Source organism: Neophocaena asiaeorientalis, unplaced genomic scaffold (genome assembly GCF_003031525.2).
Source record: "Neophocaena asiaeorientalis asiaeorientalis breed wild unplaced genomic scaffold, Neophocaena_asiaeorientalis_V1.1 scaffold11, whole genome shotgun sequence".
Lineage (NCBI taxonomy): Eukaryota > Metazoa > Chordata > Mammalia > Artiodactyla > Phocoenidae > Neophocaena > Neophocaena asiaeorientalis.
The window spans coordinates 515,208-540,178 of NW_020173124.1; the positions used below are offsets into that span (position 1 = coordinate 515,208).

Here is a 24,971-nt window from a genome sequence, read left to right on the forward strand (position 1 = left end):
GAGGGCTGAGAAAGAACCTTCCCCCTCCTCCATAACACTCTCCCTTGGATAATAAAGAACCATTTCTAAGAATTCCTTAATTTAAAGACCGCTACAACTTCAATATCTCATTATACTTCTGATCTCTGCTTATGTGGATTGTTTGGGGCCTGTGGGAAGGGTTAGGAGAGAGGGTCCAGAACCAGTTTATGTTTCACTTGGTAAACTGGGGATGGAGTTTTAAAACGTGGGGAATCCCATTGCCAATTTTATGGTCCCAACTTATCTTCGAGCTACATTACCTACTCTTCCCTACATGTACCTTACACACTTTTGTTCTTGGCAATGGCCTTTGCTTTGCCACTACCAATTTTTAAATTATTCTATTTCTTCTTCACATAAAATATTCCCACTCCATCTCAGAAACCTTTCTCCTTCAGGTTCCCTCAATAAAGACTCTCCTAATCACCACCCACTGCTGCTACTACCCTCACTTGTACTATCTACTCTAATCATATGCTATCTCCTTTTTCTGAAATTTTAATGTAATTTTATAATAGCTGTATGAACATTTTCACTTTAACATGAAATTTAGAAATGAGATTTAAGCTTGAGTTATATCAATCTAGTGTTTTTATGCCCCCCAAATTAGTCTTACTTTACATTATGAGACTATTTTTTTAACTGAAGTTTTGTACTTGTTTAAACTAAAAGTTTAAACAGAAAACCTGTTGTGAACAGAAGCTACATCTTATTTATACCATCATACTTTACAGTGTCCACTTGTGTCTTTCACATAGCCAGTAGTCCTATTTTGTCAAGATGTACTGAATTAAAGCCTGAGGAGGAGACTGAGATGTCCTTACATGACCTGGTTCCCAGTGCATAGCACTCGAGGAGTGTTCATTGAATAAACGGACAAAAAAGTGAAGTACATGTGGGTTTCTTTGCCTGATGTCCTCAATCATCCTAGAGAGAAGTTAAGTATAGTTATATGCTAAGATGACTGTACAAAAGATACTTAAGAAGGTCTGGAATAACAACTTGAGGCCATAGACTAGGTTTTAATAGAATGCAAAAGAAAACTACAGAGCGACTAGTTAGCAGCAAGAGGCCTGTTAAATTGAACTGCATGAATCGTTAATAGGCCAGGCACAAGATGTTCTCTACAATAAAATGAAGTGTTGGACTTATTATAAATATGACGGGAAGAAATTCTTTATTCAAAACAAACCCATTTCCTATGTATCTATGATATTTCATAACATTCAAATTATATTTGTTCCTACCATCAGAATAATTATTCATAGTCCAGCAATTGATCATTTTTTTTCCACTGAGGGAATAATGATTTATTGCTTAATTGTAAAGTACAAATGAAAAAGAGATTTAAAAAATATCATCACATTAGAAGACATTTTTATATTCAAATTTACAGGTACGATGTGGACACACTAAACTGAGTCATGTGTTTTGTTCTTGGAACTAAACAAAATTATACCTTCCCTCAACATTCTTAATATGTACTGGCAAGTGTCCACGGGCAGGCAGTGGTGGGTAAGAGAATTTACGGGGGAAGTCAGACCCAACTCAAAAAATTTTAAAAACTGTTCCTAATTTTCCCAGCATTTTCTCATTATTGTTTATTCTCTCAGTATAGCTCTAATCTTTACATTTTTATTATAATTTTATGCTAAAACTGTTAAAACTATTTTCTTATATGCTTGATATTTTTGGTTATTAATTTCTGTAATGCTTAACACTATATATATGTGTGTACGTATATGTAAACATGTTACATAACACACACACATATACATACACACATAATATAGCATAATCTTTGGAGTTTAGAAAAACCTAACTCTCCCACATATCATGTTAATGATAGAGTAATATATTTTAAATTGCTGACTCAGTTTCCTTATCTGTGAAATGGAGGAAATAACACCACTCTACGTTTGTTGTAAGCTTTTAAACAGAATGAAAGGGGACCCACTGGTGAGTTCTGAGCAAAGCAGTAACAGCTACTTACATTTTGGAAGGATCATTAGGCCACTACATGAAGAATAGACTGTAGGAATACCAAGGTAGAAGATGATAAACCACAATCCAGGAATGTTGGTAAGAATGACAACGACTCAGACTAGGGTGGTAGCAATTAAAATTGTGAGAAGTAGGTAAAGCATAAATGTAGATTGAAGCCAAAGGTAACAGAATTCCTGGTATATTGAACATAGGATATGTGAGAGAGATACCAAAGTTGTCCTATTGTCTCTTTGAAATTCATCTCGAATCATCCCTAGTACTAATAGAAATTCAGTTTGTTCAGATATTCAGAGTATACTATTTGGTCTGGGACCTTATCCTAGCCCAGGTGATGAAACATAACTTGTCTAAATATGTCAAGATATCCTCTTCCCTTTGGCTATTGACTGATCTAAGGATGGGCATGTAACCCATTTCTGGCTAAGAAAAAAACAAAGGGATTAACACGAAAACCTTTCTCTTCCCAAATAAAACAATAGAGTCTAGCAAGAAAAAGGTTTTCTCCTATCTCCTTCTCTTTCCTTAGGTGTAAACATACTCTCTGAGGATATATCAAGTGTGCTCTAACAATGGGGCCTTAACATCAAGCATAAGACAAAATATAACCTAGTAAAGGTGGTAGTTGAAAAGGGAGAAAGAAAATCTATAGATTTAACACATTCTAGTTAAATTTTAATTTGCATCCAAGAGCAATCCTAACCAATGCAGCTTTTCAATTTTTATATTGTAATCTTAGTTTTAGCTTGAAGCATTAAAATTTGCTGGCATTATTTTTCTCTCTTATATTAACCTTCTTTGTTTCCTCTTTCACTGTACTGATAGTATGACTAATTTTATAGCATTTGTCAAGAAAGTGAAGACAGTAATGACACTGGAAAAAGCACATACAACATATAACAAATAGGAAAGAATGTAGATTTTCATGACAGTTGACTTGATGTTTTACATAGATTGACTTCATCCTAAATCAGTGTTCCTTATACTTGTTTATCTAATACACCTTTGTGTGACCACCATGGCTTCACTTTTTTCCACTCCAAAAGACACAGGAGTTTTACTAACATAAAAAAAAAACATTTTAAAAAACCTCTAAAATAAAGTAATAATAGAAATTATTATTGCAAGAAACACAATAGTGAGGAATAATATAAAATTTTATAATAGGACTGCTTTTTTATTATTGTATCAGTCAACAACTTATTCCTTACCAACCACTGTACCAAGCTCTGAGGATAGAGAAATAAACCAAACACACATGGCTCTTCTCATCGAGTTTTACGAAAGAATACAGACATTCCCCAGTCCAGTGTAAAACAGTGCATAGTACGGTAAAGCAAATAAATATAAATAAGCAAATATAATTTATAAAAGTGAAAGTACTGGGTGCTTTGGTGTCATATAACAGAATGTCTGTTTGTAAAACCAGGAGAAGATAAATAAAATTTATCAAGGTGAAAGTAAGAAGGAGAACATTGCAGGTAAAGGGAAGAAGCTGTTCAAAGACTGAGAGTGGAAGAGAATAGGAAATATTTGAAAACATTTCAAAAAACTAAGAAGTCCAACAGAGACTGAGATAGCAAAGAGGCAGGAGGAGTCTGAGGCTGAAAATTTACATAGGGCCTGATTAAGAAGAATCGTAACAGAAATTTTGAACTCTGGTGAGGTTAGAAGATCAACTGGGAACTTATTGCAGGGGTATCTGTGTAGCTCAAAAACAGATTTAATCAGGGTGGAGGTAGTGAAGATGGAGGGTGGTAGATTGATAATATCTGGAAGAAAAAAATCAGCAGAATTTGGTGTCAGCTTGAATTCATTTCAGTGTTAGATATGTACAGTTTGGGTGTCCAAATGGAAAAATGGTACTGTCAAGAAGACAGGTAGACATACTTATCTGAATCTCAAGAAGAAAAAGAAGGAAAAAAAAAAAGTTTGGGATGAACATGTTGATATGGCAATTATAGATACATAAATGGAAATTGAAGCTTTAGAAATATTGGAGAACGAGTTTGGCTATCAAATGGTTCTTTCATTCATTCGGCAAATAATTGAGTACCTAATATGTAAACAGTTCTAGGGCAGAACTTTAAATTGATAATCTAGAAAAATGTTGGTGTATCATTTGGATTTACACACACATTAAAGAACGGCATAATAAATATGAACCTATCAAATATGTACTGAAATATACATGACAAAGTGAAAATAAACTTTTCTTTCTGCTTAGCTAAGATAGTTTTGAGATTTGTTTCAGACATTATGACTAAAAATAAATATTAATATCAATTTCTGGATTTTTCTTTTAACGAAATTTAAGTCACTTAAAATCCCCAAAATATATGTAAACGTTAAATTTACCCTTTTTCTGGGTGCACAGCTATAGATCTTGGTTGATCCAAGCCTTGGGAAATAATTACATAACGAAAAGAGCCACTGAGTCTCGCAACTTCAATTAAGTTGAAACCATGATCCGTCCAATATATGTTACCTAAAAGAATACAAACATGTTTATAATACAATTATGAGAAAAACTTATTTATTAATTCAGCGAAAATTAACTTTCTGAACATTCACATGACTATTAAGAAATCATTTACTTCCTAATTCTTTTTTTATATGTGCAGTTCCTAAGCAGAAAGCTATAAATAAATATGCAAATACTTCTTAATCTCACATGTCTGTGGTTTAAACCATATAGTGATACGTTTATATGTTAAAAATAAATTGAAATTTCTCTCACCTGAGGAAGGGCTGTATTTTCATTTTCTACTAGCTTCAGGCAAAAGAGAACTTCTAACACTTTTGTTTACCAGCCTCGTGGGGCTCTCAGGAGATCTGGGCAAAGTTAATACTACATAATCTACTTCTACATAAAAACACTTATCCAAAGGCTCAAAAGCATTAGAAAGAGTGAAGCCAAAAGCAAAAGAGGCTATTTACCCCTGTGGCTAGAAGTACAAAAAAAAAACCTGTTATGAGTCAGAAACAGCATTTTTATGAAGCAGATTGAGCCACTAACAATATAGGTGTGAAACAAAAACAGAGAAAGCCATGGATGATACCAGCAATCCAGTCAATAGCTATCCCTTCCACTCTTCCCAAGCCATTGGTGATGATATCTTCTTTCCAAGTCTGATCTCTTTTAGCTCGGCTAATTTTATTGAAGCCCATGTCTGTCCAGTAGATGGTATCATTTTCTATGGATAAAACAGAAAGAAAAAAAACATACACAAACACACTATAAAAGGGATCAATATATGTATTAGGAGCACATTGCATCAGCATTTTGGGGGTTATCAACCTGGGTGTGCTGGAGTTTAAGTGTTCTTCAGGAAAATTTACTAACAAAGATGGTAAGAAAGGTATTAAAACCACATGAGAGAACCTAGTCAAATGTTTTAAAGCATTTTTGAAATATATGTGGAAACAGTCTATCACATCCTTTTTATTTGTTCTTCATTTTCCTATTCATTTTAACTCAATAAATATTTATCCCTCATGAATTTGCAACCTTGATATCAAACCAAATTACTTTGGACTACAGTTTTTCTTTTAACATCTATTCTTATGTCTGAGTTCTCTACATATAAAGAGAATGCTACTGGGGATAATCAACAAAGTCTCAAAGTAGAGAGAGAATGGAAAGAAACATAAAGGCATTTAAAATATATCAAGGGTGTTTTATGTATAAGGTCATTCAAAATGTATAAAGCCTTAAAAATACCTTATCAACTAATTATTCCTTCTGAGATACTAGTTTCCCAAATGTCAACTACAAACCCTGTGCATTCTTTTTCAAATTCTCTTTGTACAAATGGGCTTAAGAATACTTGAAGAATAGCTCTATGCTATCAGAGTCTTTAAATAACAGTGCTTTTTGAATATTTGAATGAAAAATGTTCCTAAAGACTATAAATGAAATATATGTGCATGCATATGCATAAAGGGTAGCAATTATAGATCAATGATGTTAAATACAGCCACTAGAAAGACACTGGGGACAAATCATTAAATAATAAATTTGCCACCAACTAAGTAAGTGTTTGTTTGTGTTGTGACCTACATGGCCATTTGAAGAACAAATCCTTTAAGACCAATATAATTTCCATCTGGCACACAGACAGACTATGGAAATAAAGAAAAAGCAATTAGCATAATAAAGCCATTTATCAGTAAGTTTGGGGATTCTGTTTCAAATGAAATATAGTCTAAATTCTATTACCTGTCTGGGGAAAAATTCCAAATAGCCCCTGTTCCCAACAATGGTTAAGTCAGATACACACTTGCGTGAATAAGAGCAGAGATACCATTTTCAAATATATATCTGGAAAGCAAGGACTTGTTTCATTTTTCCAATTTTGTCAAACTATCAGTTGATATGTTTTCATGATTGAAAGAGTGAATCAATCAACAAAATAAGCATCATTTTGGTATTAATATTAAGTATTATATGAAGAGTCCTATTCTCTTCTGTTAACATTAGATCCATATATCCAACTGCCTACATTGTATCTCCACTTGTATGTAAGAAAAGGCAATCTTGCTTGCAAAAGACAAATTTTGGATTTCTACCTGAAACGTACTTCTCTCTCAGTCTTCCATATGGCAGCTCCCCATGCCTTGGTGGTATGATGGAAGGCACCTCCATCCTTTGTTTCTTGGGCTAAAAACCTCATATTGTCCTTGATCACTTTTCCTCACACTTCACATCTAATCCATCACCAACTACTCTCATCTTCAACCTATAACCAAATATTTTGTCTCTTTTTATTCTTCTTTCAAATCAGATCCCTCATTCCACCACTTCTCACACTCTCCACTTATAACATAATCCAAGCCATTATTAACTCTTGACTGCAGTATTGCAATAACCTCTAACTTAGTTCCAGCTTCCACTTTTGCCTCAGGACTCCCTTTGCTCATGAGCCTTTTCTCTACTGAGGGTCCACTGTCGCCCTATTAAAAAGTAAATAAGATAATTTCTCTCCTCTCCACTCAAACTTTCTAATCATTTTCCATCTCATCCAACTGTAAAAGTAAAGTTCCTTCCCAAAACCTTCAAGATCTACCCACATCCTTCAAGTCTCTTTCACCTACTATCCTTCTACTCTCCCCCCTCTAGTAATAAGACCTTCCCCTTCCTAAAACAAACCAAATGCTGTTCAGCCTAAGGTTCTTTACATCACTTTATCTTCTGCTTGGAATGTTCTTTTCCCAGCTATCTGCACAGTTCTGTCTTAGCTCAAGTATTCCTTCTTACTGAAACTTTCCCTGACTACTCTCTACAGAAATTATTTCCTTGCCATGCTCCATTTCCCTTACAAAACCTATTTTTCTCTGTAGCATTTATTACTGTCAAACACATTACATATTTATTGGTTTGTTGGTTTAGTGTCTGTATTGTCTCACAGAAATATAATCTCTTTGAGGGCCGGGACTTAATTTTGCTCACTGCCCGATCCCTGGCACCTAGAATAGTGCCTGGTACATAGTAAGCTCAAAGTAAACATCTGGTGAATAAATGAATGAATGTGGTGTGCTGTACAAAGACTGGTTGGGAGGGTATACAAGGAAGACAAAGCTCTTACTGTGAGAAACTTTATAAGCTAATTAAGGAACAGAAGGTATGCACATGAAAAATGACTAACAATTCACAATAGTGTAGCAGGAGCAGCATATAAGCAGTAAAGACAAGCATTTTTATGAGTTCAAAGAAGACGTTAACAACAAGTATTAGAAAAAAAGGACACTAAATATTTATGTGACCCTTACTTTTCTATTTCTCTCTAATAGCTTTGCCAGTCCTGCAAAATTTTATTTAGTATAATTAGGAAGCATTTTTTTCTCACATATGCCACTACATCTTGCGCATACTTTTATTATCATATTGAGCTGAAATTGCATCTTTGCATTTCTTCTTAGAAATTGACTGTGAGATATATCATAGGTAGGGACTGCAATAGACCCAACATTTACCAAGGCAGTCACAAGTGCAGTAGGCATTTCATGAATATTCACTATGTGAATAATAGATTAATTTGTAATGCTGAGGCTATCTCTACATGGTCAAATCCACTAGATTACAGCACTGAAGGAACGGAGGTGTTTCCTTATATTCCTTTATTACTTATATTTGGGATATTAGCAAGCAAATCAATCATGCAGTGGTGCATTGGACCAAGAGGATAGAATTAAATCACTCATTCTCATCCAAATCTCCTTTCCTTATTTTTCACATACACATTGCACACCTCCATGCTCTAAATGGAATGACTTCGCTAAGATATAAGAATAATAGTGGTGCATTAAGGAGGACCAAGAGGATAGAATAATTAAATCACTCATTCTCATCCAAATCTCCTTTCCTTATTTTTCACATACACATTGCACACCTCCATGCTCTAAATGGAATGACTTCGCTAAGATATAAGAATATGTCTTCTAATTATCTGGGAATATCTGTAAAACATACATAAGGTAGGTCAAGAGTGTTTTAATTATAATAGAATAAGGTGGAAGGATGATAAAATTTTACAACAAACCTTAAAGATACAAAGTGGAAATACATATAAAGACAGAAAGGGAAGAAAGACTATCATAACTGTGTTCTGAAACTTATTCCCAAATATGATTTTTTTAACTTTAATTATCCTCATTCAACAGATACTTACATAATACTTAGTGCATGCTAAGCACCCATATAGGCATAGGAGTACGGTGTTGAACGTGACAGTCCCTGAAATCGTAGATTTTACTTCTGGAGTTGAATTTTTAATATAAACTATCCTAAGACATATGACAATAAGTAACATATAATTATAAATTATGTACCTATTTTGGACACTCAGATAGTATTCAATTTCTGGCTATTATGAACAATGATATGAACATTCTCATCCATGTCTTACAGAGGACATACAGTGTCATTTCTACTGGGTACATAGACAGAGGTAGAATTGCTGAGTCATAGGATGGCTTTAGTAGGTAGGGCTTATTTTAATACATTAATACATTAATTAATTATCTGAAACAATTTTCCCCGAAATAATAATCTACACTATAGACCTTCTACAACTACTGTTGAACTCCACCACCCTCTTCATATCTGGCTGATTCAACCATGAAGACCTCCTACTACATAAGAACATGCAAGAAATTCTAGATTCTCTTATTTCCAGGAACTAGCCACCATGCCTATTTACCTTGGTTCACAGTGTTTACCTTGTTAGATAAAAAAAGCAAATGACTGGAGTAGTATGCTTAGTGAAATAAGTCAGACAGAGAAATACAAATACTCTGTGTTATCATTTAAATATGGAATCTAAAAAATAAAACAAATGAATGTATATAGCAAAACAGAAATGGACTCAGATATAGAAAACAAACTAGTGGGTACCAGTGGCAAGAGGAAACTGGGGAGGGGCAAGATAGAGGTATGGAATTAAGAGATAAACTACTATGTATAAAACAGATTAGTAACAGGATATATTATACAGCACAGGGAATTATAGCCACTATTTTATAATAACTTTACATGGAGTATGATTTATACAAATATTGAATCACTATGTTATCTGAAACTAACATAATATTGTAAATCAACTTATACATCAATAATAAATAAATAAATAAAAATATGTAACTAAATGGGCATGGCTGTATTCCAATAAAATTTTATTTCCAAAAAGAATTACTTAAGGACAATTCCAAAGTACTAAAATTTACAAATTTGACTAGCTCAATTTATCTACTCAGTTTTTTTGTTTCTATCCTGCTGGACCCATTATACTCTATCCCATACTTTAAAAATAAAGACACTTATGCTCAATCCCAAAAGTTAACTTATGGAGAATTCTATATAAAGTGTGTTCTGGTTTCTTGATAAACTTCAGTGTTGGGTTCTAAAGAATGTTTTACCTATGGCTATTCAACAATTGTCAACAGATACACTCCTTACTACCTTATAGAGGAAGCTGTCAGGATTTTATTGTTATATTTTTAGCTTTTGTTTTTATGTACAAATAAGATTTGGCTGTATGGAGCCAATACAAGCTCTTGGTGTCAATGATTATAGTGAACCTGCACTTTAACTCTGCCGCAATCAAAATGAACAATGTCCCTCGCCCCACTCTAACCACCAACTCTTACTTGGACTTCAAATATTTGCTACCACTTTCAGATGAGCTGGTTGCTGACACCTTTCTCATTTTAAAGTCAAATAGAAGCATTCTCCATGTGTTTACTGGCTGTTTAAACTTTTTTCATTTTTTTGCTACTTATCAGCAGTGACCTTAACAGAGAGGCCCCAAAATAGTTTCTACATTCTCAAAGGCTGCCTTCAAGCCCCACATCCATTAATTCCTCTAGTTTAGCTGAGACTATGGTTTCCAAACTGATTTTTATTCTAAAACTTTGACAGATATGACAGTTACTTCTAATTCAAACTCTGTTTTTTATACTTTCAAAAATCATCTTCTCTAATATTTGGAAAGAAGACACTTTATCATATCACTCCTGCATTTTCCAATCATCATGTGTATCAATGCAATATTTTGTTTCTGTTTTGTGTCATTTCAGCCCAGATACAGGACTCAGTTTTTTCTCCTTAATCCATGTCTTACTCTCCCACCCATATCATGTGCAGAACTATACATACAAGCTTGAAATACAAACAGTGCAGTAGAATTCATGGAGGCATGGGATATGAAGATTTATTATCATAACATAAAAGCTTCAAATTGAAAATCAAATGTCCTTATTATAAAAGGTGCCCTGGCCACCCCACCACATGCGTATTTTCAGTGGCAGCTTCATATTGGGCCCCAGCCTCACATCTTTTCCTCAGCTCCTCCCCTTCTCTCTCATCTCAATTTATCATCCCCGCCCCTTTCTGGTTAGCCATTCATCAAAAAGAAGCCCTCTCTAATCATTGCTCCCATTCTCAGCAACACATCAGCCTTTAAATAATTTAAATTTCTTAGCTCTCAAATGGCTGGCTGCCCATTAGAATTGCCCAGGGAAGTTTTAAAAGAATACTGAAGATGCAGTCACGCCTCAGAGATTTGGAGGGAGACGCAAGAGGGAAGAGATATGGGAACATATGTATATGTATAACTGATTCACTTTGTATAGTTAACCTGTCAAAAGTACAGATAAGAAGAAAAACACTTGTTAATTAACAGGGTCCAAGATCTTGAGAAGGAGATTTCTATTATAAAATGCTACTCCCCACCACATCGCACCACCGTAACCCCCATTACAATCTCGTTGTTATTAATGTTTCTTTGCCAAAGGGATTTTCAAGGGGAGAAGGGAGAGAAAAGAGCTTGATATAACCTCCAGAATATCAGCTTTGGGGGAGGTACTTTTTTCTCCAGTTTGGGGAGGGCTTTAACTTGAAAAAAAATAATTAAAAAAAATTTGTTTACTTGATTCTGATATGCCACGGGCCCCAGATCTGTTAGAAATTACTGTTCTGCAATCTATGCCTGAATCAGGTCAAATTATAAGGTAGCTCATAGGGAGATTACTTTGCTTTGATCCTTTTCCATTCCCAATAAGCTGGCTTTTACTGAATGTTTGTATCCTAGGTTACAGCTATGTATTCTTTGCTTGGTTTGTTTTTTTTGTTTGTTTGTTTTTGATTATATAGACATTGTGAGCCCTGAAATTGATTATGTTCCTCTTCCCAAACTGGTTGTTAGAAATATAAAAATTAAATCTGCTGCAAACTTCTAGCAAAAATATAGACTTTTACAATGTGATTTTATCTCTCATTTCATGTTTCTTTTTCCCTAATTTTTCTCTTGGCACTCATTTGTTCCATCTTAATTGTTCATCTCATTGAAATTCCTGCATTTTTGGGAAGCTACATAAAATGATTCTTAGAACTAGATAAGGTATTATATATATATATATAATATATATAAAACATATACATGTTTTAATATAGCAAGTCATATGTTATAGACAAGTGACATCAAAGTTGAGTAAACACACTCTAGGGAACAACTAGGAAAATTAAGAAAATCCAAGGCAGTGCAAGAAAATGTTAAAATTGTAGTTTTTACTTTTTGTCCCTTATGCTTTTAAAATTTCTATTTGGTATATATTTTATAATATATTCAGTCATCACATGGACAGTAATAGTATATATTCTTTATAAGTAAATAATTTTAATAAAATAATAAATAAATAGTGAGATCTCTTTTTGTTTAACCAGTAAGTTGTCTGATAAAAAGGAAAGGTTTAGTACTACCAGTGCAGCTGCTACTTTCCAGTCATGCCCCATTTTTGGCACAGTCTGTGCCATGGTGCACCAGTTGAAACCTCTGGAGCAGACTATGATGTTATAGAAACTGAGAGGAAAGCAAGGTCGAAGTCAAGGTCATCAGGGAAGATTTCATGGAAGAAATGAGGCTTTGGCTGATCCTTGAAGACTGGAGAGCATTTGGATTAGGAGAGATGCACAATATAGTTTCTAGAAACCTAGTTTAGAGAAAGAACCAATTTAATATATGCAATCACCTCCGTAATAGGAGTGGGGGAACAACAAGATCATTTCAGGAAGAGTTGTGAGCAAAAGCTGTGATGACAGCCAGTTCTAAATTATCAGATGCCTGGGAACAGATAAGAATTAAGTTGTACTTTCTATTCTTTTCCAATTTTGAAATCATTTTCTCAAATATTTTGCAGGTTAATAATGACCCAAGTTCTTGATATACCATATTAAAAGGGATTCAATAATAAAGTGCTAATGAATTACATTTGTTTCTTTCATTTTGAAAAAGGCAAATCAATACAAACACTAATGGGCAATTCTCCTACAGTAACAAATCAGCAAGAACTCCATCTTGTGAGTGAATAAAATAAAATCTGCAGACTTCAAAAGTTTTAGATATCTTAATCCCCTTAAGGTACAATGTTATGAAACCTTATATAATGTACATTCTCTTTTAAATTACTCTTTTATCAAGTAAGAAATATATGCCTGCCTAGGTTTTGTGTCCTGAATGAAATTTGCATTAAACATACTTATTATAAAAGCAATTCCATTTTCAGGTTTTGAACGGTTTCCTCTCAGGGTAACAAAAAGAATCTTTCACATTTTCTTAAGCATTCACTGTTTTTTCTCTTCAAAGCAATTGCACTGTGCTGTTTTTCATAGGCATTAAGTTAGTTCTCACAGCCCTTGTGTGCCTAATTTTGACTTTCAGGTAACATATGAGAACTAAAATGTCCTGTCACGCTCTCCTCTTTTTCACATTTGGAGAGGACCGATGGCAGCTCCAAGGAGAAATTGTTTTAATTTATTCTGTTTTAGACTTCCAAAACTAAGCTGTAAAATTGAGACAGCATGTTGAGTAGATGCATCTTCAGGGGACACCTACTCAGACATTTATTCAGGAAACCATCAACCTGTTTCAGAAAACAATGACACTCTGTACCACTTTTATTTTTGAATAGGGAAAAGGCAGAAATCTTGTTCCTCAAATGCTTGATTTCTATATTATACCTCAAATTAATAAATCAGACAAAGATGAAGTATAAACTTTAAAAACAGAGGATTTTCCAGCAAATAAGTTTGGATTTTTTTTTTCTTCATTACCTCTGGTGGAAAAAAAAAATTTCCTTACTTAAGAAGTTTACTAAAGAGAGGAATGTAGCATAATAACTAACATCTTGCATACTGTGTCCTGATTTCCTGAGTTATAGATCCCAGTTCTACTACTTAAAGGCTCTATGACATGGGAAAGTTCCTTAACCTTTCCATTCAGTTTCCCAATATGTAAATTGGGAATAATAGAGTTGCTGTGAGGATAAAGAAATAAATGCTTTGTTACAGTACTTAATGCCTAGTGCATAATATACATAATAAAGTATCAACTATTAAAATTAAAAATACAGAGTATATAACAAAATGAAAGGTATACTAACTAATAAATTTGGCAATTTTGTATGCTTTTGAAGTTTTAATGTGGTTTTAGTTTAACATACTACCATCTTTATAAATGTGAAACTAGACAGAAAATATTTTAATATTTCCTCTCTAAAAGGACAAACAACTAATGTGAATTATTATCATCCAAGGAAATAACAAAAACAGTAGAAAATTTATTGAAAGCAAACACTCGGCGTTGCTATATATTTTCAAAGCCAACTAGCTATGAATTATTTATATTAAAAGTTAACATTGATTTGGATGCATAGTGACATCCCATATTTTCAGGAAGGCAAAGTTAAGTTTACTATTAAAAGTTATACAGAAACTTTGCTCTAAAGATTACTTGACATTGTCAGTGTTTATTGTACTTAAAAGGCAGGCCAAAAAGAAATTTTTTTTTCAGAATAGAAAAGAGTTATTATTAACACTGTTAAAGAATCAATAAAATTTCTGTCCTCAATGGCTGTCTTAAATGTCTACGCATATCACATATATGACAGATAGATGTTTAAGAATCTTATGATATAATTATTTTCTAGTTTGACTTTACTGCTATTGAGTCGTAGCTAACATAATAATAAAACACAGTATATAAATATGCTCTGACAGGGAGATCAGCTCGGTGCTTTGTGTCCACCTAGAGGGGTGGGATAGGGAGGGCGGGAGGGAGATGAAAGACAGAGGAGATGTGGGGATGGATGTATATATATAGCTGATTCACTTTGTTATACAGCAGAAACTAACACACCATTGTAAAGCAATTATACTCCAATAAAGTTGTTTAAAAAAAATGTGTTCTGAGCTTTCAGAAAAAAGCACAATGAACAAATTCTTGCTAAAAATTAAAAAAAAATGTATATCAATACTTTTTGAAGGCTACGTGTATTCTAGGGGATACCAAAATGACCAAGAAGCCCCCTTCAATCTTCCCAGAGAACCAATCACCCTCTTGTAAGTACTTGGTAGTCATCTATATATATCTATATATCATTTTATATATCATCTATATATCATCTATATATCATTTTATAGTAAGTCACAGTTGTTTCTCCACCTATACTGAGAGTACATTAAAAGGAAGGCTCCATATAATCTTTCTAGTTAGCTCCTGAGAAGCCAGTGCATTACTTTGGACTGTAATGATATAAAAGCTCAGTGAATGAATAACCTAGCATGGCTGCATGCCTTCATGCCATAAAAAAGTTCAAAGTCAATATGTCAGAAGATAAACCTACCAGAGCTGCCCTAAATCCACTCTGTGCTCTAAGTTGATGGGAGGAACAGACTCCTCATCACCCAAAGGTCTGAGCATTGTCCTTGATCCCTTCTGCATCTATTTACCACCACATCCAGTGAATCACCAAGTCCCGCATGTTTTAACTCCTTTTATTTATTTTTTTCAATCTGCACGTACCACTACAGTTTCATTCAGGTCCTTACCATATCTCTTCTGAATGGTTGCAACAGCTTCCTAAATGGTTTCCCTTACTACAATGTTATCCTCCTCAAACCCAGTCTCACCACTATCAGGGCAACTTAGTTAAAATGCAAATCAGACCTTCTCACTTACCACTGATCATGTTCCTAGGTTTCTCATGACCTCGGATGAAGTTCAGATTCCTTAGTAAGTCATATGAGGACATCTATGATCAAGAACAGTGGCCTCCAAACTTTTCTGATGAGTAAAATAATTTGAGTATTCACTCTCTCTGCCTACATAATATATGTTAATCCATTATACATGTAAACACATATACAACATGCAAAAATATAAATTTTTAAAAGGTACAAGAAAAAATTAAATATCAATAATTTTCATATGTTTTCCCCTATATTTGACTACATTATTCAGTTACAGGGCATGCACCTTGCTTCCCTCTTGGAAAAGATTCAGCCCGTCCTACTTCTTGGGTTTTGTCTAGTACACTTCCTGCCTCAGGCTTGACTCCAGCAGCACCACCCTAGTTGTAATTGCCTTCACTCTCACTCTCAGTACACACGCACATCATATCACTTCTCATCTCTATGCCTTTTCTTTTGTCAATTCTTTTGCACCTCATTACCCAGGAAACTATTATTCAGACATTAAGACTCATGCATTCCTCCTCCAGGAAGGCTTCTTGATTATTCCAGTCTAGTTCATCATCCTCCTTGCTGCTTTCATAATAACTTGTACTTATCTCTATAGTTGTACTTAACTCAGAGTATTGCACAGCTCCCTTTTATGCATCTTCCTTTCCAATAGATTGAACCTGGTTTTTGTTCATTATGGATTCACAATGTCTAGCTCCAGCTTTCCATACATGATATTTGAATACATGTAATATTCAATTAACAATACAAATTGAATAAAGTAATGGTAGAAACAATACTGTTAAAATCAGAGTATTATATAGAGCAAAGAAGTGTAATATAAAAAAAAATAATTTGCTCAGAGGATAAGAAATAATTTCCTAAGGTAGTAATACTTTAGCTGATTATTGAATCAGTTAAAGAATGAATATGCAATGTGTCCTATTAATGAAACTATATATTCCCTCCTATGATAAAATATTAAATTAAGGTAGCAGGATATCATTATAGTAATTATCATTTTAAAATAAATTTCATTATATATCAACTGTTAGTTAAATGAGCTAAATGTGATTTCACAAAGTTTAGGCTCAAGTCAGCACTTTCTGACATTTTGAATATTTAAAATTACAACAGTGTTTGACAAGCTACACACAAAAACATATAGTATTTGTCTCATATTGTTCAGTACAACTTAATGAAATTATATGATGTCTTGAATTTACTTGAATTAGATGAAACAAATTGGACATGAATTGATACAGGTGATGGGCATGGAGTGGAGTGGTAGGGGGAGTTCATTATACTCTTCCCTCTACTTTTTTTTTTTTTATTTGAAAGTTTCCATAGTAAAAGGTTAAACAGTGCTCCACCAGCTTGAAAAGAAGTCTTCATTTTAATAATCATTCCTAAATAGATTCAGAAGATTTTATGATAATATGTCAAAAATCTCTAATCTTTAATATAATTTAATTGGATAACACTCAGTATTCTACCCATTCAGTAAACTAAGAAGCTCCAACAATTGCAGCAAAATTTTACCAGAACTATATTAACCACAAAGTTTGCATTTTAGGAATGAAGAAATACTTGAAAAACAAACAAACAAAACCTTGAAGCAAAGAAGGTATTTGTATAAGCTAGGCTTTGGAGGGTACATATTAGAAATAGTATTCTTGCTCTTAGCAGAATGAGGAACAAATTGACTAAAAACAGTCTTAGAGCACAGCTCAGGCAAAGGGTGATTTTTTTCACCTCAATTAAACCATGCTTATGCTGATGAGAGGTTAAAGATTATATCAGAAAACTAACTACAATGAAACAGAAAAAAAAAAAAAAAAAGATCCCATATCAGCTTGCACTATCAAGTAAGTGAAGAGAGATGTAATTTAATAAGAAATAATAATAAGGTAGGCTCAGACATTCTGAAAAATGTAATACATCCTAGGGAGATAAAGACAAACAAGACTCCTTAAGAAATTTTGATTCAGTGAGAATACAAATGAAATAGTTTTAGAAAGCTAGTGACAACATCTTAAGAAGGGTAGAGCAAGGACAAAACCTTTTCTGAAGTAGCTAACTTGAAATGTTTCCAATTATCAAAGAAGAGGTAGAACAATTTTCTCTACATATGTATATCTTGTGTGTGTGTGTGTATATCCTTCCCTCGTGCTATGTTACCTTGAGCTTCAAGCCTCTTAGATCTTAAAAGAAAAACTGTGACAAACTAGTAGATAATTGGATAGGAGTCTACAAAAGGAAACTCTAGTGCTTCAGGAAACGTAGTGAGTGACTAAGTGGGCCTGCAGCCTTCCCTTGGACTTCAAATTGAATGAATGCTTGCCATGACGAAGTCTCTAAGACATGTATGAAGAAGAATGTCTTCCTATAAATCCCACAATATATATCTTATTTTGTTGCTGTTGTTTTATCCCAATGCATGAAATTTGATGATTAGATCACAAAGTTAAATAATGAAAACTATGCCCACAAAAAGCTATGTACAAGAAAGTCCAAAGCTTTATCCATATGCGCCACAAACTAGAAATATACAAAGACATTCATCAATGGAAGAATAGATAAATAGGCTATGGTATATTCACACAATGGGTTATTACTCAACAATAAAAAGGAACACACTACTAACACATGCAACGGTATGATGGATCTCAAAAATATTGTCTGAAGGGAAAGAAGACACAAAAGAATACATATTGTGTGATTCCACTTAAATAAACTTCTAGAATTGGCAAAACTAACATATGGTGATAAAAATCAGATCAGTGATTGCTTCTGAGGATAGTGCATTAAGAATTAAAAGATGAAACCAATACTCTCAATGACCCACTGGAGGATTTTGTGCTTTCCTTCCCTGCGACTCTGGATTCCGTAGGGTTGGAGCTCCTGGTTGCAAAGGGGATACACTTTTGCCAAAGGACCGTGGCAAGGGTCCCATTGAACTACAAGCTACAGCTGCTGCCGAAAGACTTTGCACTTCTTGTGTCTAGGGATCAGCAGGTGAAAAGAGAAGCCTCCAAACCAGTATGACCCTGAGCAGCATGAGGAGGTAGGGATGCTTTCATACTATACAACCAGGGACGAGTATGTGTGGAACCTGAGTCATTCAATCAGGAGACTTCTAGTACTTTCCCTGAAAAGACACATGCAGAAACCCCAGTCTGAGAGGTATGACCAAGGATTCAGACCCTTTAGATATTAAGGTTTGGGTCACACCATCAGATAAGCCTCCAGTCGTATCTGGTTGGCAGAGAGAATTAAAGATTGGGGCTTCCCTGATTGCTGCCAAGTTACTCATACGGCCCAAGAAGTAGAAGATAAGGAGTCAAGTTCCACCCAAATGTCAGGGAATTTACTTCTCAGCCAGCTTGGCTCACAGGACTGCAGCCCCACCAGCCTCCTTACTAGTTCAACACATCAACACACTTCTATTTTAGGGCTTACAATGCCTCTGCTTTGCAATGAATTTGTGCAGGATTCACTTTTCTTTCATTCAGGCTAAAATTCACCTCTCAAAGTTTTCCCTGAGCACACAATCTAAAATAGCAGCCATTTTGAATCTTTCACTCTTTAAATTGCTTTTCCTTCTTAGCTCTTATTACTGTCTGACATCAAATTATATTGGGGCGGATGGTGTTGGTGAGTGTTTGTGATCTAGTTTTCCCACTAGGATATAAACTCCATGTGAACAGAGATGTCAGTTTTGTTTCTGCTGCAACTTCAGTATGTAGAAGAGTGTTTGGCACAAAGTCGGTGCTCAAGATTGTTGGGCCAATGAAGCTGGCTAATGAATAACAGCACAATTTAGTAATAATATTGGATTTCCAATTATTTGCTGCTTAAAAAGAATAAATTCAAATATATCATTATTTTTCAAATTAAAAAAGAAATGATTTCAGTAGTAGAAAAAAGTAAACAGGACACAGACTGCTCACTTTTACTGAGAAAACTCTTGGAAGCTAAGATGCATATGAAAGTTTGTAGCCCCCCAAAACTTTACATTTATGTCATGGTATTCTTTTCAAAGCAATGTATTAAAAGATGGTTGAAATGTAAAAAAAAAAAAAAAAAAAAAAATATGCAAAATTATTTTAAAGAATTGAAGGTCAACCCATTCAAAATAATGAACTCTACTGAATTTAAAGGCAATACCTAAGTCTAAATGATCAATTTCTATTATTGAAATTCTTTAAAATAAAGACACATTTTTGGTTTCTGTTGTATTTTATAATAGGAGAAGAATCAACCTAATTTGATCAGGCAGTTTTTAACTTTTAAAAAATCACTGTAGGGCTCCCCTGGTGGCGTGGTGGTTGAGAGTCCGCCTGCCGATGCAGGGGACACAGGTTCATGTCCCAGGCCGGGAAGATCCCACATGCCACGGAGCGGCTGGGCCCGTGAGCCATGGCCGCTGAGCCTGCGCGTCCGGAGCCTGTGCTCCGCAATGGGAGAGGCCACAACAGTGAGAGGCCCGCATACCGCAAAAAAAAAAAAAAAAAAAAATCACTGTAGAAGTGCTTTCTTCTTTCAAATAAATAATGAGCACTCGTTTGTTTTCTTAAAATTATGACTATCCTGGAACAATCTGCAAACTGGGTGAATATTTTTTTTAAAATACTTTCCACTTTGAGAGTTCACTCTCCCTTTTCTTCCTCCCTCATTTTTGTCCTTCATCAGATTTGCTCCATTTAATAAAATATTTTCTTCATGAACCCAGGTGCTCCACTGCCCTACCTCTCCGACTTCCTACCAAGGCAAGAGCCCTTTTGTTATCTTCAGTATGAAAACTCTGTCTGTGGCCCACTTCTTCACAATGACTATATATTAGCTTATAACTTGTCTCTTTAGATTCAAAGCATTAAGTAAATAAACAAACTATTACGGTTTAGCAGAGGGAATATGTTAAGGTGGAAAGAGAACTGAAATTCAGAGGAAGGAGAGAACTGGATACGTATTCGGGCGCCACAGTGTATCAAATGTGGGACTTTGAACAAGTTGTTTAACCTCTCTGAGCCTGAGTAAAAATCCTTAAAATGAGAATAAAGCCTGTCTCACAGGATTGTTCTGAGGTTCTGTTATATCTGTGGGAAGTTGTCCAGCCTTGGATTAATATATGGCTCATGATACAGTTGATAAGTAAACGCTTGAAGGGGCCTTCTGGGGATAGTGGTATGTTTCTGTTCCAACAATGAAAGAATTTTGTGAATAGGAGAGACTCTTCAGCACTTCTCCAATTCCCCCATATATAAGCTTCATTTTTTTCCTTTGTATTTATAGAGTTGGCAAAAATAGCAATAAATTAAGATGATTGATTATCTTTGCTAAAAGCAGATAAACTGAAACAAGAAGTTTTTAAATCTAGGTTAAAAATGTAGTAAAAAATTCATTGACAAATAAAGAACTTACTTTATCTAGTACTGAATCAAAATGTAGTTTTGCTAAGCAGGTGCATATGAAGACTTTTTTCCTAATTATTTTATTTTGCTAGTCACCTAGACTGAAATCATTAAAACCAATTTAGCTTGAATCATAGTTGAAAAATTCCAGTGCTCAGAGCACCAATAATAACCTGGAAATAATGTAATTTATGCGTCACAAGGTTAACTTGTGTATTTTAATTAATTCTGTATTTTATTGTGATTATTCTGAATTCACAAATGTGCACAGGGTAGTCATGTTTTTTTCTGAATTTGAGCACTTAATTTCTCACCACATGCATATAAGGAAAGGTCATGCATTCCTGCTTATTTGTTACTGCCTTTTAGTCAGATTTTTGCCAGCAGCAGGCAAAGTGAAGCCATTTTATGCAACAGAATAAAAGGGAAGTGTTTTGGCCTTTACTTTCAAGGTAAAGCCATCTTCATTAACAACAAAGAAGACTATGGTAGCAAGAAGGAAAAAAAAATCAAAACCCTACTATTTTCTTTCAAATAGCTTTAAGAAAAATGAAGCAAAATCCGAAAACACACCCTATTAAAAAAAAAATAAAATAAACACATGGTGAAGCAGAAGAAGCATTAAACTCTGAATGAAAACACTATTATCTGTCACCAATTCTGTCACTCACAGATGTGCATTTTTGGACATGTCACTTCAACAATATGGGCTTCTGTGCCAGTTTCTTTTTTTGTAATTAAAAAAATTTTTTTTATACAGCAGGTTCTTATTAGTTACCTATTTTATACATATTAGTGTATACATGTCAATCTCAATCTCCCAGTTCATCCCACCACTCACCACCCATGACTTTCCCCCCCTTGGTGTCCATATGTTTGTTCTCTACATCTGTGTCTCTATTTCTGCCCTGCAAACTGGTTCATCTGTACCATTTTTCTAGGTTCCACATACATGCGTTGATATGCGATATTTGTTTTTCTCTTTCTGACTTACTTCACTCTGTATGACAGTCTCTAGATCCATCCACATCTCTACAAATGACCCAGTTTCGTTCCTTTTTATGGCTGAGTAATATTCCATTGTATATATGTACCACATCTTCTTTATCCATTCATCTGTCGATGGGCATTTAGGTTGCTTCCATGAACTGGCTATTGTAAATAGTGCTGTGCTGCAATAAACAATGGGGTGCATGTGTCTTTCTGAGTTGTGGTTTTCTCTGGGATTGCTGGGTCAAATGGTAGTTCTATTTTTAGTTTTTTAAGGAAACTCCACACTGTTCTCCATAGTGGCTGTATTGAGTTACATTCCCACCAACAATGCAAGACAGCTCCCTTTTCTCCACACCCTCTCTAGCATTTGTTGTTTGTAGATTTTCTGATGATGCCCATTCTAACTGGTGTGAGGTGATACCTCATTATAGTTTTGATTTTCATTTCTCTAATAAGTGGTGATGTTGAGCATCCTTTCATGTGTTGGTTGGCAATCTGTATATCTTTGGAGAAATGTCTGTTTAGGTCTTCTGCCCATTTTTGGATTGGGTTGTTTGCTTTTTTGATACTGAGCTGCATGAGCAGCTTGTAAATTTTGGAGATTAATCCTTTGTCAGTTGCTTCGTTTGCAAATAATTTCTCCCATTTTTTTTTTCTTTTTTTTTTTTTTTTGTGGTACACGGGCCTCTCACTGTTGTGGCCTCTCCCATTGTGGAGCACAGGCTCCGGACATGCAGATTCAGTGGCCATGGCTCACGGGCCTAGCCGCTCCACAGTATGTGGGATCTTCCTGGACCAGGGCACAAACCCGTGTCCCCTGCATTGGCAGGTGGACTCTCAACCACTGTGCCACCAGAGAAGCCCATTTTCTCCCATTCTGAGGGTTGTCTTTTCATCTTGTTTATAGTTTCCTTTGCTGTGCAAAAGCGTTTAAGTTTCATTAGGTCCCATTTGTTTATTTTTGTTTTAATTTCCATTATTCTAGGAGGTGAGGCAAAAAAAAATTTTGCTGTGATTTATCTCAAAGAGTGTTTTGCCTATCTTTTCCTCTAAGAGTTTTATAGCGTCCGATCTTACATTTAGGTCTCTAATCCATTTTGAGTTTATTTTTGTGTATGGTGTTAGGGAGTGTTCTAATTTCATTCTTTAACATGTAGCTGTGCAGTTTTCCCAGCACCACTTATTGAAGAGACTTTTCCACTGCATATCCTTGCCTCCTTTGTCATAGATTAGTTGACCATAGGTACATGGGTTTATCTCTGGGCTTTCAATCCTGTACTATTGATCTGTATTTGTGTTTTTGTGGCACTACCATCCTGTCTTGATTACTGTAGCTTTGTAGTATAGTTTGAGGTGGGGAGCCTGATTCCTCCAGCTCTGTTTTTTCCCCTCAAGACTGCTTTGGCTATTCGGGGTCTTTTGTGTCTCCATACAAATTTTAAGATTTTTTTGTTCCAATTCTGGAAAACATCCCACTGGTAATTTGATAGGGATTGAATTGAATCTGTAGATTGCTTTGGGTAGTATAGTCATTTTCACAATATTGTTGCTTCCAATCCAAGAATATGGTACATCTCTCTATCTGTGTGTGTCATCTCTGATTTCTTTCATCAGTATCTTACAGTTTTCTGAGTACAGGTCTTTTACCTCCTTAGGTAGGTTTATTCCTAGGTATTTTATTCTTTTTGTTGCAATGGTGAATGGGATGGTTTCCTTAATTTCTCTTTCTGATCTTTCATTGTTAACGTATAGGAATGCAAGAGATTTCTGTGCATTAATTTTGTACCCTGCAACTTTACCAAATTCATTGATGATCTCTAGTAGTTTTCTGGTGGCATCTTTAGGATTCTCTATGTATAGTATCATGTTATCTGCAAACAGTGACAGTTTTACTTCTTCTTTTCCAATTTGTATTCTTTTTCTTCTCTGATTGCCGTGGCTAGGACTTCCAAAGCTATGTTGAATAATAGTGGTGAGAGTGGACATCCTTGTCTTGCTACTGATCTTAGAGGAAATGCTTTCAGTTTTTCACCATTGAGAATGATGTTTGAGGTGGGTTTGTCGTATATGGCCTTTATTATGTTGAGGAAGGTTCCATCTATGCCCACTTTCTGGAGAGTTTTTATCATAAGTGGTGTTGAATTTTGTCAAAAGCTTTTTCTGCATCTATTGAGATGATCATACAGTTTTTATTCAATTTGTTAATATGGTGTAGCACATTGATTGATTTGCGCATATTGAAGAATCCTGGCATCCCTGTGATAAATCCCACTCGATCATGGTTTATGATCCTTTTAATGTGTTGTTGGATTCTGTTTGCTAGTATTTTGTTGAGGATTTTTGCATCTATATTCATCAGTAATGTTGGTCTGTAATTTCCTTTTTCTGTAGTATCTTTGTGTGCTTTTGGTATCAGGGTGATGGTGGCCTCTGCCTCAGTTATTCTGCTATTGATCCCTTCTAGTGTATTTTTCATTTCAGTTATTGTATTGTTCATCTCTGTTTGTTCTTTAATTCTTCTAGGTGTTTAATTCTTCTAGATGTTTGCTCTTTAATTCTTCTAGGTTTGTTAAACATTTTTTGCATCTTCTCGATCTTTGCCTCCATTCTTTTCCGAGGTCCTGGATCATCTTCACTATCATTATTCTGAATTCTTTTTCTGGAAGGTTGCCTGTCTCCACTTCATGTAGTTATTTTTCTGGGTTTTTATCTTGTTCATCTGGTACAAAGTCCTCTGCCTATTCATTTTGTCTATCTTTCTGTGAATGTGGTTTTCATTCCACAGACTGTAGAATTGTAGTTCTTCTTGCTCTGCTGCCTGCCTGCTGATGGATGAGACTATCTACGAGGCTTGTGCCTGTGCCAGTTTCTAAGGCTGTGTAACAAATCATTCCAAAACTTAGTGGCTGAAAGCAACAGTATTGCTTATGAACTTGCAATAGGGGCAGGGGCAGTTTTTCCTGCTCTGATGTCTCTGCTCTGCTTGACAGCAGCTGGGGTGGACAGAATGCTATCATGTGAAA

The 24,971-nt window shown here is 34.9% G+C and overlaps 1 protein-coding gene across 1 annotated transcript in view; it reads right to left on the reverse strand.

Moving 5' to 3' along the window:
* LRP1B (LDL receptor related protein 1B) overlaps positions 1-24,971 on the reverse strand; it is a 1,787,379-nt gene that overhangs the window by 465,203 nt on the left and 1,297,205 nt on the right. The window contains exons 36-37 of the mRNA XM_024744102.1: positions 5,088-5,222; positions 4,384-4,513 (exon numbers count right to left, since the gene is read on the reverse strand). Coding sequence (XP_024599870.1) covers positions 4,384-4,513; positions 5,088-5,222 — 265 coding nt within the window. The remainder of the gene's footprint in view (positions 1-4,383; positions 4,514-5,087; positions 5,223-24,971) is intronic.